This window comes from Carassius auratus, chromosome 49, assembly GCF_003368295.1.
Source record: "Carassius auratus strain Wakin chromosome 49, ASM336829v1, whole genome shotgun sequence".
In the NCBI taxonomy this organism is placed as follows: domain Eukaryota; kingdom Metazoa; phylum Chordata; class Actinopteri; order Cypriniformes; family Cyprinidae; genus Carassius; species Carassius auratus.
In genome coordinates, this window is record NC_039291.1 from 12,282,927 (window position 1) to 12,302,681 (window position 19,755).

A 19,755-nucleotide genomic window follows, 5' to 3' on the forward strand; every position below is an offset into this window, starting at 1 on the left:
TTTTTTGTGGATGTTAGAAGGAAATACTTTTATTCTACAGACATTGGGAGATATTGTAGTTCTGTTTCAGTGACACAGACATTGTATTTAGGAAATTAAATTTGCTGAATTCTGATTAATTTCAGTTTAAAAAACAAATGCTTGGATATGATTCTGAAGACTCACTAAGCAGCATGGAAATAACAGAGGATGAATATGTGCCAGGGTCTGATTGTGAAAGTGATACCAGCTCAGAGGGAGGCAGTATATTAAAGAAAAATTCTGCCACCATGGCCAGTCCTGCTGTTAAAAATGAAACAAGAAAAACATACAAGGGACATAGAAACCGGAACTCTAAATCTGACACATCTGGGGAAAGCTCCATTACTTCACTTACAGTCATGCACAGTCAAAAGACTGACGATGGATCTAGAAGATACACCAAAAAACATTACTGTCTCTTTTGTGAGAAACCACAATCCAAAATCGCCAGGCATCTGGAACTTGTTCATGGAGATCAATCTGAAGTCGCTAAGGCCATTTCATCTCCAAAGAACTCCAAGGAAAGAAAGCTCCAACTGACTATACTAAGGAAACAGGGGGACAGAGCACACAATGTAGATGTCATTAGAAAGGGAAAAGGTGTCATTGTTCCATGTAAACAAACAAGTTCTCCAAATGTCAATCCAAATAAATTCTTACATTGTGCAAATTGCCAAGGACTTTTCAAAAAAAGATTTCTTTGGAAACATATGAAAAGGTGCCCACTTCGAGGTGTTCTTCCAAAACCGGGTAGAACTCGAGCCCAATCGATTTGCGCCTTTGCGCAACCTGTGCAGGAAGGAGTTAGCAAGGGACTGTGGAAACTTCTCAGTGACATGAAACAAGGTGAAGTGGTAGATGTCATAAAGAGTGACCATTGTATCCTCAAGTATGGCGAACAGAAATACAACCTCATGGGACACCGGCGTTCTGATCATGAACTGATCCGTCAGAAAATGCGTGAGTTAGGGAGACTGGTTTTAAAAGGAAGGCAGGTGTCCCCTCTCAAATCACTTGAGGAGTACATTGATCCAGCCAACTTCCAACACACAGTTAATGCAGTTAAAGCTGTTACAGGCTTTCAGTGTGAAACAAATAAGATAGCAGTGCCAACGCTAGCCAACAAACTTGGTCAGAGCCTCATGAAGGTTGCCGACATTGTAAGTTGTGATGCAAGGATCTCCGGTGACACAACAAAAGTTCAAAAAGCAGAGGACTTCAAACACATCTATCAGACACGCTGGAGGGAGATGATCTCATGTCATGCTCACAATACCCTGGAAGAAAAAAGGTACAACGCTCCACTGATCTTGCCATTTGCAGATGATGTCAAGAAACTCCATATATATTTAAAGGAGAAACAGCAAGAATACTACAGCACACTTTTTAATGCACCGAACACCAAGACCTGGGCAAAACTGGCTAAAGTCACTCTTGCACAAATGATCATCTTCAACAGAAAAAGGCAAGGAGAAGCCTGTCTGATGCCAGTACAATCATTCGAGTCTCGAGACAAATCTACTTTAAATAGTGATATTGCTGACTCTCTCTCAGAAGTTGAACAAGCACTATGCAAGTACTTTAGTCGTGTAGAAATCCGTGGAAAACGCGGAAGGAAAATTGCAGTACTTTTGGCACCGGAAATGATCAAATCCATGGAGTTGCTGGTTAAAACACGTGAAGTTTGCGGTGTTCCGAAGGAGAACATCTACATGTTTGCAATCCCAGGCTGCGAGACATCATTTCGTGGATCAGACTGCCTGCGCTGCTTTGCCATGGAGTGTGGTGCTAAATGTCCAAAAGCCCTATCGTCCACCAAGTTGCGCAAACACATCTCTACAATGTCCAGAGTTCTTAACATGAACGACACAGAAATGGACCAACTTGCTGATTTCCTGGGACATGATATTCGTATCCACAGGAAATATTACAGATTACCCGAGGGAACACTCCAGCTGGCAAAAATCACCAAAGTATTGATGGCAATGGAGCAGGGAAGGCTTAACGAATTCAGAGGGAAAGGTCTTGACCAGATCAGCATCAATCCAACAGGTATGTAACCTGTTAATGAAAGTGAAAGTGAAAGTGAAGTGACATTCAGCCAAGTATGGTGACCCAGAATTTGAATTACTCAGAATTTGTGCTCTGCATTTAACCCATCCGAAGTGCACACACACAGAGCAGTGAATACACACACACACTGTGAACACACACCCGGAGCAGTGTTCATCATTTATGCTGCGGCGCCCGGGGAGTAGTTGGGGGTTCGATGCCTTGCTCAAGGACTCCTCAGTCGTGGTATTGAAGGTGGAGAGAGAACTGTTCATGCACTCCCCCCACCTACAATTCCTGCCGGACAGAGACTAGAACTCACAACCCTTCGATTGGGAGTCCAACCCTCTAACCATTAGGCCACGACTTCCCCACGACTTAATCGACTTAATCAAGTTTAAACTAGCTGTCAAGCGTGTCCTAGTGACTTTGGAAGAATCTGTGCATATCTCTGAATACTAAGACTATATTTCAGAGTGCGTTGAGCCTGGTCCTGGGATAGAGAGTGAAACCGAACTGTCAGATCATTCTCATGATGTGACGTCAAGTGAGACAGGTAAAGATTTGTAAACACATTTTTTAAGATGTTTGTAATTTCCATTAGTTAAATAATTAAATCATGCCTTCAAGCAGGCACTTCAGGAGTGAATAGCAGCAGGCCAGTAAACACGAATGAAGGTAAGATGTATGAACAGGCAGTTAAATGTTTAATGCAATTAGAACAGCCTATCAGTAATTAGTTTGATTTAGAAATGTATATGATTGTGTTTCTAAAGGATCTCCGGAGAGGACACGGGAGGTCATGAAAGTAACATCAGGTAAGGAACCTGTCCTGCAATAGTTTTTATTTGCTTTATTTATAAAAGGTCAACAACATCATAAAGAATACAGTAGTATAAAAATAATCCAGTCTTGCACCTACAACACGTGCAGTGCAATTAATGTAATTTTCTTGTCATTAGTTCCTAGGAAGAGAAAGTGGAGTGAGGTGGAGATTGCGGCTGTAGAAGAGACAATGATGAAATTTATTCACTCGGGAGTTACTCCTGGAAAAGTCGACTGCGTTGCATGCATTACAGCAGCCCCCAAAGCCCTCGGTGAACGAGACTGGCAGGCGGTGAAGTATTATATAAAAAACAGAATCACAGCATACGAGAGAAAGACCTCAAAAAAGTAAGGTGGATTTTGAATGTTGATTCCGTTTTTGCGTTTTAGTTGATTTATATTGTTTTGTTTTGTTTTGGTCTCAATACCATTGTTGGAAACATTATATTGTAATTTAAGTTTTGAAAGAGTTAAGACGGCTCGATGTTGGTTGTAAATTTGGTGCTTGGACTTCTTTTTTTTAAGTCTGCTGGCAAAATGCTGTGTCAGGTGATAAGGAGTTGGTGTAAATGTTCAGTAGCCATACGACAGAGTGAGTGCCTATAGTTTTCAATGCCTTTATTCAGGCCCCTTTACTTTTCACATTTTAATTTTAAATTGATTAATTTATTTTCTGATGGCACATCATAAAAACTATATGTTGTAATATCTGGTGGCAAGCACGGAACCCATACTGTACTGATTAAATTTGGCTGTAGATTCAATTTGTATCAAGGTCGTTTTTATTTCTCTTGGATTTTTTTTTTTAATGACTTAAAGATTAAATTCTTAGAGCATTTCAAAACAAGACAAAAAAAACTCCATTCCACTGATAATGTTCATAATTTTAGACAATTTAAGAATTGTAGCTCTGATCTAACCTTTCCGAATGTGTTATTACTGGTTAACTACAGGATACTTAACTTTACCTCAAACATAATACATACTTTTAAAAGTAACCTTACCATGTATACGTTTAATGGGTTTTTTGTGTGTATCTTCTTGTTTGTGCTCTGTCAGTATAAGGGTCGGTGTTTGTAAAAGCACTCTGTGACAACTTGGTTTTAAAGGGCTTTATAATATATATTAGATTGACTTTGATAAGAGCAGCTAAATCACATTCAACGAATGTCTCTCATGGGTCATAATAATCAGTAAATGTAGCAACTGAATTGTGTAAGAATGAGTTAAATGCAGTATATGATTGTGGCAGTCTTAGTGGACTGAAATGACTTGCAGTTGAAGAAGTTAAAGTTCATTTTTGAAGTCAAGCTGAACTAACTTGTTAAACCACCCTATTTTTAACAAACCAATATAACTTCCAGAAATACCATTATGAATTGGCCAGCTGGCCATATTATGACCTTTCTTTGTCTGTAGATTACACTGGTTTGTCCCCAGATTGGACATTCCATGTGTACTTACTCATACACTAGTTGGTCAGGGTTTTGTCCCCAGATGGGACTTCCGTTAATGCCCATATAAGGAGTTGTCCCCGTGTCCCCACATGTGTTAACCTGACCTGTCCCCAGATTATCACCTACCCTTATTTTAATGAATTAATTACATTTTAAGTGAGATATTTATTAAACTTTTTTTTTTAGATTTTTTGATGCGTTTATCTAGTCTCTAGGATGTCAGGAAAGTGGTGTCCCCAAAATGTGGTAAATAACTGGTGCCCCCACGAGGCACCCCAAACAAGTATGCGTGGGTGTGTGTGTGTGTGTGTGTGTGTGTGTGTGCTCTTGTTTTTGTGACATATCAGGACACAACTCTGTATAATGACATGGGTATGACACAGGTATTACAAGGAGAGGGTGACTTATGAGACATAACCCATGTCCCCATTTTTCAAAACACTTATAAACCATACAGAATAATTATTTTCTCAAAAAAAGTAAAAATGCACACAAAAATGCAAAGTTTCCTGTGCGGGTTAGGGTTTGGTGTAGGGTTGGTGTAGGGCCATAGAATCTACAGTTTGTACAGTATAAAAACTATGGGATGTCCCCACTTTTGAAAAAAACAAACGTGTGTGTGTGATTATTTGATCAATAGAAAGTTAAAAATAGTTGAAAAAAATCTTACTTATCTCAGACTTTTGAACAGTATAAAACGTATAATATTGCAAGGTTTATGTTATATTATAAATAAATAAGTTTAAATAATGCTTAAATAATTTAAAAAATCACCTAACGTTAACTTAGGCAGGCCTTTAGCAACAAAAAAAGAAAGTATATATTTTGATGTTTTTTGCAGATCCCCAAGCACCCTGGATTTTTAAATAGCAAACTGTATTAAGCCACTGTATCACAATCCTTACAGGATAACATTAAAGCCCATACCAATATTCTAAAAGTGAAATTTGATTTGTGAGCCAGATTTATTTAAGGACAAACTGTGAACACTTGAGGGACCATGTAGAAATTCAGCCCGCTAGCATCACTAACCTATTTAGTCTTTCCATGAGTGCTGGTAACTTTTCTGAGGCATTTGTTTATGGGTTTTTATGAAGAGAAACCCTGCCTGTATGTAACCATTAATGGCAATTACTAGAAGAGAATGTAGCTGTGTGTGCATATTTCTATAACAAATGATCTCCGCAGTATCCCCTCAGAAGCCTTAAGCAGAGTACTGATTAGAAATGGCATTGTGCATGCCAGTAATGACGATGCGTTGTGTTAGGTGAAACTCAAATGAGACAGGAACAGTGGGAAGCCAATATCATCTCTCCAGTGGCGCATGTTCTTTGTGTTAGTTCTGCACTGCGTTGTTGATGTCTAAGATTTAATCATGAGCTCATCTGTCCCAAGATTCAGTTCCTCGTGCACCATACCAGTGTCTAATGAGATAGGTCTAACAAAATTAGAGTTCTCTGTGTGAACGCTGTGTGATGTAACATGTAACTAGACAAAGAACTGCTGTATTATTAGACATGCCTGGTAATAAAGAATTATTAATATTTTGATTCTGTGTGAATGGGATTTGACGACAATATAGAGTTAGAATCATATATTAGAGTGATTTTTGTCCCCCACAAGCTTCTATTACATTCTTATTTATATAAAGTGAATTTGAAAGAATGGTTAACTTTTAAGGGCACAATTTTTATTCACTTTAATCATTTTTTGAAATGTACAAAAGGTCATGCACTTGAACAGGCACCTTATTATTTTCATTTTAGTAAAGTCATTTGGATTATACATCTGCAGTTAATCATAATGCCATGGGAAAGAACGAATTACACTTTAGCACTGGCCAATAAATCACGGGAAATTTTGTAGCATAGATTAATGTGTAGTTCAAGAGCACTTCAGAAGAGATTGTAAAACTGGCACCTTCCCAGATAACAGAAATGTGTCTTATCACTGATTTAGGATGAACGGATATTTCAGGTGTGTTAATTGAGATTTATAAGGCCATATGTACATCATGGCTTGGGTGTCAATGAACTTAAGAGTCACAACTGGGATAGTTAGCATGATCTAAATAGTCCTTACTGGTGGATATTGCTACTAAATCTATTTGAAAGCTAATGATAAAACAAAATTGTATTTGCAAGCAAAATCCGTATTGCCAGTATTTCATTACTACTACAGTAGATGTTTTATGAGTTCTGAAAAAAAAAATATATTCCAATAGTTGTGATTGTATGTGTGAAGATAGCTGATTTTGCTAAATGTTCTCTTTGTTGTGTCTACAGGTGCATCTCAATAAATTAGAATGTCGTGGAAAAGTTCATTTACGTCAGTAATTCAACTCAAATTGTGAATCTTATGTATTAAATAAATTAATTGCACACTGAATGAAGTAGTTTAAGTCTTTGGTTCTTTTAATTGTGATGATTTTGGCTCACATTTAACAAAAAACCACCAATTCATCTCAACAAATTAGAATACTTCATAAGATCATTTTAAAAAATAGTTTTTAGTGAATTGTTGGCCTTCTGGAAAGTATGTTTATTTCATCCTTTATCCTTTTACTTCATTTACTGCCTCAATTCGGCGTGGCATGGAGTTGATCAGTTTGTGGCACTGCTGAGGTGATATGGAAGCCAAGGTCTTTGACAGTAGCCTTTAGCTCATCTACATTTTTTGTTCTCTTGTTTCTCATTTTCCTCTTGACAATACCCCATAGATTCTCTAAGCACACCAACATCACGGTCATTTAACCAACTTTTGGTGCTTTTGGCAGTGTGGGCAGGTGCCATATCCTGCTGGAAAATGAAATCAGCTTCTTCAAAAAGGTGGTCAGCAGAATGAAGCATGAAGTGCTCCAAAATGTCTTGGTAAATGGGTGCAGTGACTTTGGTTTTCAAAAAAACACAATGGTGTTGATCCATTGTGTTTTTTTTTGCAGATGACATTGCACCCAAATCATCACATACTGTGGAAACGTAACACTGAACTTCAAGCAACTTTGGCTATGAGCTTCTCCACCCTTCCTCCAGACTCTAGGACCTTGGTTTCCAAATGAAATACAAAACTTGCTCTCATCTGAAAAGAGTACTTTGGACCACTGGGCAACAGTCCAGATCTTCTTCCTCTTAGCCCAGGTAAGATGCCTCTGATGTTGTCTTTGGTTCAGGAGTGGCTTAACAAGAGGAATATGACAACTGTAGCCAAATTCCTTGACACGTCTGTGTGTGTTGGCTCTTGATACCTTGACCCCAGCCTCAGTACATTCCTTGTGAAGTTTGCTGAAATTCTTGAATCAATTTTGCTTGGCTTTCCTCATAAGGCTGCGGTTCTCTCCGTTAGTTTTGCATCTTTTTCTTCCACACTTTTTCCTTCCACTCAACCTTCTGTTAACATGCTTGGATACAGCACTCTGTGAACAGCCAGCATATATCACACATTCAATATTTTCTGTTTGACCAAACATTGAACAAGCTAAGAATATAATTGTGCAGGTGCAGACAGTGTAATTATGGGGCAGAATTTTCACTTACACGTGAACTGAATGCCCTCCGGAATGAATGCCTATGTGTGTGTGTGTGTGTGCCAGGTGTGTGAAAGAGACACCTTATCTCAATCTTCACCTCTTTTTTTTATTCCCAGAAATAATAAAAGGACTGACTTTTTGAGCTCTCTCCTGCAAAGCCCAGCGATGCACATCAAATATCTCTTTACAGATATTTTCATCCATTCCAGAGCTCACTTTCTGAAACTGTCATTCTCTCCACGTGCCATGCAGTTCTTTACATTTTCACATGCTCAGCGCACCAGAAGTGTAAAACTAGTAAAAAGGAATTCCTCTCCTGTGACGGTTATATTGTTTTCTCTTTCGTTTCAGCTGACCTTTTGCTTTTTCTTGAGTTTCACTGAATGCGTTAAGCAACGTTGCTTCTCTCTCGAGACAGAGACTGAGAACCTGCCTTTCTGGAGCTCAGTATATGAAAACAAATGTCTTTGAAGATCAATGAATTTAAGTTTGATGTGGAACTAAATCAGGGTGAACAGATTCAACCAGCCAGAAGTTACTTGAGTGTTCAATGCTGCAGCACAGAAGCACAGCTGTGAGTTGGCATTTACTGTTGGTGCTGACATTTCAAGGTGCTGTTTTGTGGTGCCAGTTCCCTAACCTCATAAGAACATAACCTTTTTATTTATTTATTTATTTTTGTGGTGAAAGGGATATTTAGGCATTCTGATTTTTTGCTGCAGTGTGTGTATGTGACCTTGGTGGTGCACTGTTAGCAAATTTGTCAGTTGTTAGCAGTGGTTGACAATATGGGGCAATCAATGGCTTATTTCAAGATCAGGGTGGCCAATGGAAAATCAATACGTTTATATATAATAGAGCTGCATACAGTGGCCTCAGAAAGTAAAGCGTACTTCTTAGTATAAAAGTTCTGTCCTAACAGATTAACCACGCATATAATCACAGTAAACGTTGACTATGAACACATTTCATAGAATTTCCTTTGTCTTAATATATTGATTTGATTTGATTTGATTTTAGCAAAAACATTAATTAATTTGAAGTTTACATTCTTTTGGGTCCACTGAAATGTATGACATATTTAACAGAATTACTGGGTTAAACACTTATTATACATCAAACATCAGTCCAAATTGTCTCTCTCTCTCTCACACACACACACACACACAGACATACACGGTTATCGGTTAATACTACATTTTTATTTTATATATATATATATGTATATATATATATATATATATATATATATGTGTGTGTGTGTGTGTGTGTGTGTGTGAATGTGTGTGTGTGTTATTTAACAGTTTTAGAGTTTTATATTTTTCATTTAGAATACATTTGCTGTAATCTTATGCTCACTTAAAGTTAATCCGTAGATGCAGTAATAATTAAATAACACTTTAAAATACTGTTAAATAGAATTTTCATTAATTTCATTTTTCATACCGTGCCTTATAAGGTTGTCATGCCTAAATTCACTTATAACTTTTAAAATGACTGATTTTTATTTGTATTGTTTTATTATTCATTTATTTAGACAAAACAACACAGAATTTCAATATCGGCTATTGTTCAGTTATCAGCCATGAAAATAAATGTTGGCGTTTCAGTGAAGTCCAGAATTGTAGTGTCTGTCTCTGGCCCTGAGCCTGTTTTTGAGCTACTTTTGAGTAGCTCAGTACATATATTGGTGGATGTCATAGCTATGTACTGTAGGTATATGTGACTCAGATCTCAGTCTTTACTGAACCAAATGATACCATATGATGAAATGAATGAGTGAGATACTACATGCTATCCTCGCTTCTCGCTATCAGAAGCCTGCATCTTGCGTTATCTTAATTTATGTCCGACCTGTCACATTAAACAATAATCATTCTCATGATACTTCAAGAAGATACATTTCTCTGTGCAGTCCTGAGTGAGTCTAATCCATCGCCGGCCCCTTTAGCACTGCCTGTAAAGGTTAAGTGAGTTTCTTTCAGAAGCACAATGTATTTTTTTCCCCTGACAAGGGAAATGTTGTGTGCCCAGTGTAGATTGTTTATGTACAGTATGTGTTGGGGTAATTTGGCTATTCTTAGTCTCTCTGAAGAGCAGATGTGACAGAGGACGTGCTTTTGAACTGACTTAATTGGGCCATTCATCAGAGAATGCTGATGATATCTGCCTCTCTCTCTCTCTATTTCATGTTGCTGTCTTTTGCAGTCTTTCATTTTCGAATCTTTTCTTTCTTTCATTCTGTAAACAGAAATGTAATTATTGGATCACGTTAACCATGTTTGCCCATTTGAGGATAACTTAATCAAAACAGCATAATTTTAAAATAAAAGATCATTTTGTTGCGATTCTTCTAATGTTATTTTGGTTAAAAAAAAATTTTGTTTGTTTTTAGCTTCCCTTGCCTTTGCGTATGTGATTTTCTTTTTAGTTAGCAATTAAATCGCATTTTGTTATCTCTCTACATCTCAAATGTAATTCGACACGAAATGTCAAAATTAATGTTAAATGTCTCTTTATGTGCTCTGATAACATGCAGCATAGTTGCAGATTAGCATAGCCCTAATTAATTTACATGCATTTTGTAGTGTTCCTGTCTATCATCTTTTCCCAATGAACCCACTTTGGTGACATAGTAACTCTTCAAAGCTTGTATCGCATAATCTACCAACTCAAGAACCTTAAAGCAGCGAAAATTAGGCAAACTCAGTTCAAGTAACTTATAAAAGGCCTGCTTACGTTTTTATAGCCTGATGCTCTTTTATTTATTCTTTTTATTTAATTTTATTTTTTGGCATTGATATTTATTCCTTTTAAGTGTCTAAATACGTTTACCACAAAATACTCAAATGTATTACATAAAATATATACAATTTAATAATAGTGGATGAGACATTTTATATTTTTATATTGCTTTAAAGGCAAAAATGATGATTTCTTTCTTTCATTCTTTCTTAGTTCAAGCACTTAACTTCATGCTTGAAGTTGTGTAACTGAAGACCAGGTTAGACAACCTCAGACTTCTCATCCTGGTCTGAAACGGTCACCTGAGAGAGATGGAAGGGTTCACTCAGCCATCAGATCACATGACCTGTTGTTTGTTCTGTTGGGGCTACAGCTGGTTTCCCCTGAGGGGCTGGAATAGGATACTCTCTACTCTCTACTCTCTGTACAAAATCACAAAAGGGGTCAGCACAAGAACGATATATTTGTGAATTGTCAAAGAACATTGCAATTTTAATATTCTATTAAGTCTGGTTTATGTTTGTGATGGCAAAGCTCAATATTTTAGCAACCATTAGTCCAGTCTTCAAGGTCACATGATCCTTCAGAAATCATTCTGATATGCCAATTTGCTGCATAATTATAATATAATGCATTTTAAGACACTATAATACTAATTATCTTCATATTATTGCTGATATGATACATAGAAAACATATTTATTAGTGTTTTTAACGTTTAACTTTAAGTGAGTATTGTACAATGGTAATCTAAATGACCACGCATTCACAATTAAATATTGATTATTGCCCTATAAATTAAGAAAAATCTCCAATACCAATATATTGTGAATATCTTGCCTGAAAACTTCCTGACCATCTTCTCCAGCTCATCTGTAAGGATGGAGAGATCAGACGGAAGAGAGGAGCCTATTAGGCGAGAGGGTGACAGCGCACTTGGTATGCATGAGAATGCCGAGAGTAACCTTTTATCAATCAGCTTTCATCACTGACCAGCCCTACTGAGGGGAACACAAAGCAGGTGGTCAGCAACATTTCTCCTTCTTTATATTTTACCGGCTTATTTCTACAGCAGCTAAACCTCTGAAGCCCCTGCTTTTACGATGCTTAGATTGGTTTAGTTAAACGCAATACCATCTCTCATTTACTCTGACCATAGCCAGGCAGGTCATTTAGCTGTATGCTGTTAATAGTGTCCTTTCAATAAATAATGAATATCTGGTAGCGCTAAAAGGGCTTGAGAAGTTTTGGCTGCCTAAACGCTCTGGCATCCTTCTTTCCTTTATACACCCGGCCTCTCCGGGGCTCCATTGTATTTAAATATGTTCCGACACAGCGCTTTAGATAAATCGCTTCTGTCTCTCTCAAGAACACCGACTTCCAGGCTCGTATTGATGTGGAACAGACAGTGAAAGTTCTCAGGCTTTTCAGTGCGCCGAGGGATAGATGGAGGGGGAGGAAGAATGGTGTAGAGAGGCATTTAGCGTTTCACCCCAAAGGCACTCTAAATTCTCGCCCACTCTTTGAGGTGCCAGGCACAAATAGTCCTGCGAAAAGGGGCAGATTGGAAGAGCGATTGGAGGGACACTCGGTTTGGCAGTCTGGCTGGTGGGCGGGACTTTCAGCGATGAAATGTTGCATAAATAATGCCAGAGGGGGGCGCTGGGTCCTCTGTTGCCATGGAGACCTTTGTGGCTGACTGAGCTTGTGTTGAGCGCGAGGTGCTTGGAAGCTGCGGCTGAAAGACCGGCCGCGCCTGTAATGAGTGGAGGAATTTCTCTAATGGGAAGAGCTAAGTGGAAGGATGGTAGACGGGTTGGCGTTACACTGATCTCTGCGACAGGTTGCTCGGGGGTGTGGTGTGAGACGAGGTATGGATGTTTTGTCCTAATTTGTGCTGCATGGGAAAGGATGGAAAAATATGTTTGTGATTTAAAGGTCGAGTTTGAAGTTTTGGAACTTTATCTGGATTATATGTAAGCTTTGCTCATTAGTGATATTCGGTTAAGATGTCCATGCAAGTTGTTTTTTCTTTTCCTTCTGGATATCTGTTGCGTTTTGCATTAGGTATAATACTGCAAAGGTATTACAGGTTACAGTAATACAGGTTTTTATTGGTAGATTTAAGTCATACTTAGCTGTCAGTTCTCATTATGCTATTTAAAAAATTTTTGGATTTAAAGGATATCCTTGCAGTTATTTTCTTTTAACTCTGATCAACAGGTGTTGCTGGTTTATTTTCTTTATTAGTGGTTTGCGCCAATATTTTATCTCAAGTTGTGCACACACTATCTATGCAAAAAATATGTAAATATTTATTTATTGACTACGTTTCAGTCGCATGATGTTCATCAGGATTTTTTTTTAATTATCCAGAATATAATCTACCTTTGTTCGATGATGCAATTACTACAGTATATGTATCTATATTTTTCTGAGTTTTAAATTTTTCATATACTTTTTATATTTGTGATTTGTGTTATTGATTTTCTAATGCACCAGTGGAATAATATATAATATCTATGTGAAATATAAAGAATTTATATATATATATAAAATTCAGCAAAATATGTTGCACAGAGACAGTTATTTGTAAGAAAAAAAAACCATAAAATTTTTACATTTTCTGTCAAAATAATGGACATTTCATTCAACCCTTAAACATACCACAATGCGATATGCAATTCAAGTAATAAGCCTGTGAAAAATACAAAAATTATTTCATATTTTGATTATTTCAATTTAACTGATTTACACTAAACAAACTATCAACTCAACTGTTTTTGAATTTTAAATGAGAGACATAAGACATAAAAATATCTGTGCTTATATACCCGCATGTAATGTGACAGGAGGGGATGCAGATTAATTCATGACACAATCTTTAGAAAGCATAGTTGCCAAGTGTTACACATTACAATCGTAGCAATATTCACAATGTTGCTTTATCTACGACAAAATGTATTGTTATTATTCAGTATTGCTCAGAATTATCTGAAAAGAGCTCTGTTAAATGGAGAACACAGCCATGCAAAGGCATCTTTCTTTGGATTTAATTACTTGTATCCCTGTGTATCTCTCTGTGGGCAGGATGCATTCCACAGTCCATATCCTCTTTTAATGTGTCAGTGTCCTGAACTGAACAAATGTGAGAAGCGAAAAATCTTATAGGAGAAGTGTGAACAGTGTGAGAAAGAGAGAGTTGAGAGGGCAAGACAGAGAGGGAAGCAGTTTATTACTATTTTTGCACTTCTGTGGTTTGCTGGCTTGTTTGGCGGCTGAGAGCTGGTTGGTTGTGATTAAGTGCAGATGGATAAAAATGGATAAATTGTTGTTTTGGTGTCTGGAAAGAGGGCATGGCGGGACACACAATCATTTGATTCAGTCCACAAATGGCTTTCAGAGCTGGATCAATAAACTCTCCAATTGTACGACCCTCGTATTCATGTGGTTACTGATCAGACCTCCATCGATCCTCCTGCCCGGCTGTAATTAAAACAGGTACCGGTGACAAGAACTCTGCTGTGGAGCGTCTGATTGTTTTCTGAGTTCGTATTTTATCTCCATTTTCCTGTTCTGGACTGTTTCTCAACCCTGATGTGCTGGAATAAAAATACTTAGAGTTTCATGCAGGCCTTTTGTTCTTCTCTGAAGGATTCTTGTTGGAGGAAGCGCTGTTTCCTGGTGCTGGGCTTCAGGCCCTAATCTTGGCTGCCTGGAGGGGGCAGTTTGGGGCTGGCTGTCAAAGTGATTATATGTGCCGTCCGGTTCTGGAATGGGCCTTTATTGGTGCTGATGGTGCACTTTCTGTCCCAGCTGGGGTGGTAATGGTGATTATCATCTCTCAGGGTCAGCCGGGGGTCTGCCTGTTTTGATTTATAGCTGGCGGGTACGCTGCTCCACAAATTCTGAAGAAGTTTCTCTATAGGTCGAGAGTTTAATCTAATCTAAAATAAGTTTGTAACTCAATATAATTACTGCAGAGAACAAAATGTGCCCTCTATAGGACATTTTTAAATGACATATTGAATGTAATTAGTGGTTCTTGCTTTAGGCTTTATTAGATTAGGGATATGAACAAACCTCCAACTCTAAGTAATAGTGGGTTACTCATATTGTCCAGAAGTTGTTATTTAACTTTTTTCTAAATGATCAAATATATGATTTATTTTTAACTAGCGGACAATAAAACAGACAAACAGATCCCATAGACTTTCATCGAAGGAGGAACGTGAGCCAAATCTAGACACCCGAATGGATCAAACACCATGCTGAAACGTCTTGATTCTGATGATTCTTGGTTTAATTAGATTCTGATCTCAATTTGATTCAATATCAGTTCATTTGAATCCATTCACTATATCAGGTAAAATACATTTCAATTTTTCTAAAGGAAACAGATCTCTCTCAACTGAAAATGTAAAATAAATAGAGAACCCTGTCAGTTGGTACATTTACTACAATATTCAAGGTTAATATTAACAACAGAGTCCAAACTATTACATTCACTTGCTGTTTATTATAGGATATAATAATCAAAACGGTTATGGTTCTACTCCAGTACACTGTTGATATATAAACATAAAAATGGTGACTTATAAAAACTTTTCATGAAATATGTATTCAAAAATATAATAAATAATGCTAACAGATTAAGTAAAATATAATGAATATCAGAATATGCAATATATTGTGTGTGTGTGTGTGCGTGTGCATGTGTGCGTGTATATATATATATATATATATATATATATATATATATATATATATATATATATATATATATATATTAGGGCTGCTATCGCTAATGCATTAACGCATGCAATTCATTTTACAATCCTTAACGTGTTAAAATAATTTTATGCAATTAACAGAAAGAAAGTTACTGAAGCACTATTTCTATTCCAACCCTTTAACCCAATTTTGCTTCTCTGCTTGCGATCAGATCATTTTAAGCTGCCAAACTCCAGGAAAGTTTTCAGTCCAATGATCCAGGAAGCAAATGCGTTCAAACAATCCGTCCAAACAAGTGCTAATATAAAGGAAACCAGGCTGATTACATCAGAGATTGCAGAGCTATTTCATATTCTGTGAAGAGCACGAGCCCTCACACGTCACATGCGCTGTGTGAAGTACAGACTGAATGGATTGTTAACATCCCACTGCTGTATGGCCAGATGAGATGCAGAGTACCTTTTCTCAAGTAGATAACTAGTAAAGTTATGATGAATGAAGACTACAATCAAGGTAAAGATGGTGGCAGTTGCGCACAAAAGTTGTAAAATAAACACTTTTGAGTCCGTTATAATAATAATGCATGTATGAGTGCTTTTGACACACTGATCGCACATTTTATTTAGCTATCCACAGGCACAGACATTTCCGTTCATTCAAGTTGTTTCCACACACTTTCACGATAATGAATGGATCTGTCTACAGTAGTAGATATATGCAGTCAGCAGGTGGTTGGTTTAGGTTTTTTCATGTGGTCCTTTTCATTATTGCAACTTGACTTCTCTAAAATATAAAAAGGTGCTTTGCTGTTGCACAGAAAAAGGGTGTGATTTATCTGATAATTTTTTTTTTTATAGATTGACAGCACATGAAACACTAGTCGGTTTTCCATCCAAAGTTGCAAATTTAACTTATGTGCACAATTGGAATACCGAACAAGCACCGTTTCCAGCCAATCAAAGAGAACAAAATCGTCACCTCCTTATAAACTGGCACTATACACCACTTAGAAAAGTAGGAGAAGCTACTTAATATAAGAATTTTCCTGCACCTCAGAATGAGCAGACGAAACACTATTGCTTTCAGAGGTGGATGCTGCTGTTTGGGAACGCAGTCATTTAACAGTTCTGGGAGGCAATAATGCAGAAATACCTTGATGAAAGACTTTGCTCTGGCATTTCTGAATGACCATATAACAACATTTCAGATGCTTTGGAACCAGATCGGTCCACTTTTTTGGGGTCTTTTTAATGCGCTTGGAGGAATTTATTTGCAAAATGCATTTCAATCTCCCATTATTCGTATTAACCCTTTTTCCAGAAGTCAAAAACTGCAAGCGTAAAATCTTTTTTAATGCAAATTGAGGCATTTTTATTAAAAATTCAGCGATACTTCAAAATGCGCATAAAAGCATGATTGAGCAATTGCTTGAGACATGATACATTTCAGTGTTGTTGTTTTTTAAATATACAGTACCTTCTAATGATCATTCTACAATGATCTGTCATGCCACATTAAAGAACATTAAAAACAACATTTATTGTTCGAGTTTCCTGAGAATTTAAAATCTGCGACTGTTCCTTATGAAAATTAACAAAGAACAACCTTAATGTGATTATGTGATGGCAAGAACACTTCAAATAATGTTTAGCGAAGTTTTGTTCGTGCATCAACAGGCAACAAAATAGACTAAAAGACTAATAGACTTAAAATATCTAAGGATTTAAGAAGACATATCAATATTGTAAAAATACGTTTAAACCAAAAAATCATCCATACAAGCCCAACGACAGCTACATAGCAAAATGCAAAAACAGTCAGAAAACATTAGAAGCCACGTTAGAAAATGCATAGCAACAAGGAAAAACACTCAGAGCACATTAACAAACACATAAGAATGCTTTTGCACAGCTAAATACCACTTATATTTTTCTCAGAAAATGGACAATATCAGTTCAGGCGGTACTGTCAGCTGTGTACGGTTTAAATAAGAATGTTGCATTTCAGTAATCTTCACATGTTTGTTGTACAAGTGAAGTAGAGTGATGCACTTAAGGAAATTTGTTAACTGACCATCTCTCTTTCTCTTTTTTAGGAACTACAGTTTGAAAGATTAACTCGAGAGCTGGAGGCAGAGCGTCAGATAGTGGCTACTCAGCTGGAGCGATGCAAACTGGGATCTGAGACAGGTGGCAGCATGAGCAGTATCAGGTAATGCTAATGCACTGTGTGGGAGTGTGCAGGGGCTATCTAATGCGTCTGTATAATGAGACCATGCTGCTTGAAGGATGTAATTGTACGGTTAAGGAAACTCTGACAATATTCTTGACTTCTTTCTGCAGGGGTGATAATGGAGTTCATGCAATTTCAGCTCATAATGTGATTTACATACAGCACCGTGCGTTTGTATGTGAAATAGAAAGTGTTTATGTGTGTGTGGGTCCACATGTTAGTGGATTTCCATCTGTGGATCTAAATGCTAATGTTTTTCCCTATATTTGTAAATGTTATTCTGTCATGGGTAAAATATGTGTATGTACATTTGTTACATATGAGATACCTTCTCAAATAACAATATACATGCATAAAAATATCTATATACAAGTTTCCTCTTAAAGGGGTCATTTGCTGCGATTTAAAATTTTCCTTTGTTTTTGGAGTGTTACAATTTCTTGGTGCATAAAGAAGATCTGTAAAGCTGCAAAGACTAAACTCTCAAATCCAAAGAGATTCAAAGTTAAGACTCTGCCACGCCCCCTAAAATGGTCCATTCAAACGGGTGAAAGCAAACTCTATTTATGCATGAGAGAGAGAGAGAGAGAGAGAGAGTCGCACAGTGGAGTCAGCTGTCTTAACCGGCTTCATCACTGTGTCTGTCATGTAACTTTGTTCCCCTTTCGCGCTTGAACTGATGGTAAAATTAAGGACATTATTAACTGTCTTTACATTTATTTTGTAAGAAGAAGCTCGCGATTATGGAAAGGGGCGTTACATTTCCGACGTGTGCTTGCGGTGTTCGCCCAATCATAATGCACTTGGTCAGTTGACCAATCAGAGAAGATTGCGCTTGTCGGAATGAGGGACTTTGTAGAAAATTACGTGTTTGAGAGAGGCAGGGCATAGAGGACCTACAATAATGTACAGTATTTGAAAAATAATGTGTGTTTTAACATTAACGGATGTCTACATATTCTGCTACACCAAATACACAAAATAATGATCTTTAAAAAAGCATCATATGACCCCTTTAAGTGACTATGTCATTAGCTTCCTCAACATTCAATAGCAATTAAAATCATTCAGCTTTAGTTAACATTCCTCACACTTGTTAATTATGTGCATCTCTTGGAGGCTTGACCTTCCAGGAGTCTCTAGTGTTGAGAGTTTCTTGGTTTTATTGAAAGAGGAGGGGAAGCGAAACAGTTAAGGACTGTCCCCCTGAGCTCTTTCCATTTTTTTTTTTTTTTTTGTGACACAGTAACTCTCGGGTGAGGGACAGGTTTAAAAGATATCTTGAGCTTCTTAAATGCATGTAATGAAGACGTTTGACTGTTAAAAAGTTAACTTCAGTAGCACAATGTGTGCATGTAACTGCAAAACTAAGAGAAGGCTGTCCTTCATTTTTATAACACATTTTTACTCCCTATTCACAATGTCTTTTATGAAAGGAATCAGTGTTTATCCAGTCCGAAAAAATGACAGGGCAAGATAGAAATGAAGTCATGCTGCCCTCAGAGCCTCAAGGTTTCCAGTGAGAGCTTGTGCAGGAAGGAAGCCATAATGTTACTCTGCTACATAATATTGATTTAGCCTTTTAATTTGGCATAAGTGAACTGTTCCACAATAGCTGATTCAGATCCTCATTCCAGAGGCCTTCTTAGAAAAAACATTTATTCAGATCTGCTCTCTCATGGTCTTGCTCTGTTTGTGGTTCATGTTACGATTGATTTGTCCACAAATGCTATTTTTAATCAGTAGTGCTTTCCATGAAGCTGTGCTACTCTATGCTCGAGTCGTCATGCAATATTCCTATGCGAGGAAACTGTTATCGTGATGGTTGATCAAAATTAAAATCTGTCTTCTCATATACAGGTGCTGGTCATATAATTAGAATATCATCAAAAAGTTGATTTATTTCACTAATTCAATTCAAAAAGTGAAACTTGAATATTATATTAATTCATTACACACAGACTGATATAATTCAAATGTTTATTTCTTTTAATTTTGATGTTTATAACTGACAACTAAGGAAAATCCCAAATTCAGTATCTCAGAAAATTAGAATATTGTAAAAAGGTTCAATATTGAAGACACCTGGTGCCACATTCTAATCAGCTAATTAACTCAAAACACCTGCAAAGGCTTTAAATGGTCTCTCAGTCTAGTTCTGTAG

The 19,755-nt window shown here is 37.1% G+C and overlaps 2 protein-coding genes across 12 annotated transcripts in view; both read left to right on the forward strand.

Moving 5' to 3' along the window:
* Positions 1-4,655, forward strand: part of LOC113066245 (uncharacterized) — a 29,424-nt gene extending 24,769 nt beyond the window's left edge. For 7 of the 8 annotated variants that reach the window (XM_026238066.1, XM_026238069.1, XM_026238073.1 and 4 more), the window contains 5 exons: positions 126-2,073; positions 2,549-2,629; positions 2,704-2,751; positions 2,850-2,891; positions 3,036-4,655. In XM_026238066.1, coding sequence (XP_026093851.1) covers positions 126-2,073; positions 2,549-2,629; positions 2,704-2,751; positions 2,850-2,891; positions 3,036-3,250 — 2,334 coding nt within the window. In that variant the 3' untranslated portion in view covers positions 3,251-4,655. The remainder of the gene's footprint in view (positions 1-125; positions 2,074-2,548; positions 2,630-2,703; positions 2,752-2,849; positions 2,892-3,035) is intronic. The other variant, XM_026238071.1, reaches the window with a different exon arrangement.
* Positions 1-19,755, forward strand: part of LOC113066243 (catenin delta-2-like) — a 291,904-nt gene that overhangs the window by 99,436 nt on the left and 172,713 nt on the right. For 3 of the 4 annotated variants that reach the window (XM_026238062.1, XM_026238064.1, XM_026238063.1), the window contains exon 3: positions 17,455-17,570. In XM_026238062.1, coding sequence (XP_026093847.1) covers positions 17,455-17,570 — 116 coding nt within the window. Of the gene's footprint in view, positions 1-12,326; positions 12,497-17,454; positions 17,571-19,755 lie in introns of those variants that run through there. The other variant, XM_026238065.1, reaches the window with a different exon arrangement.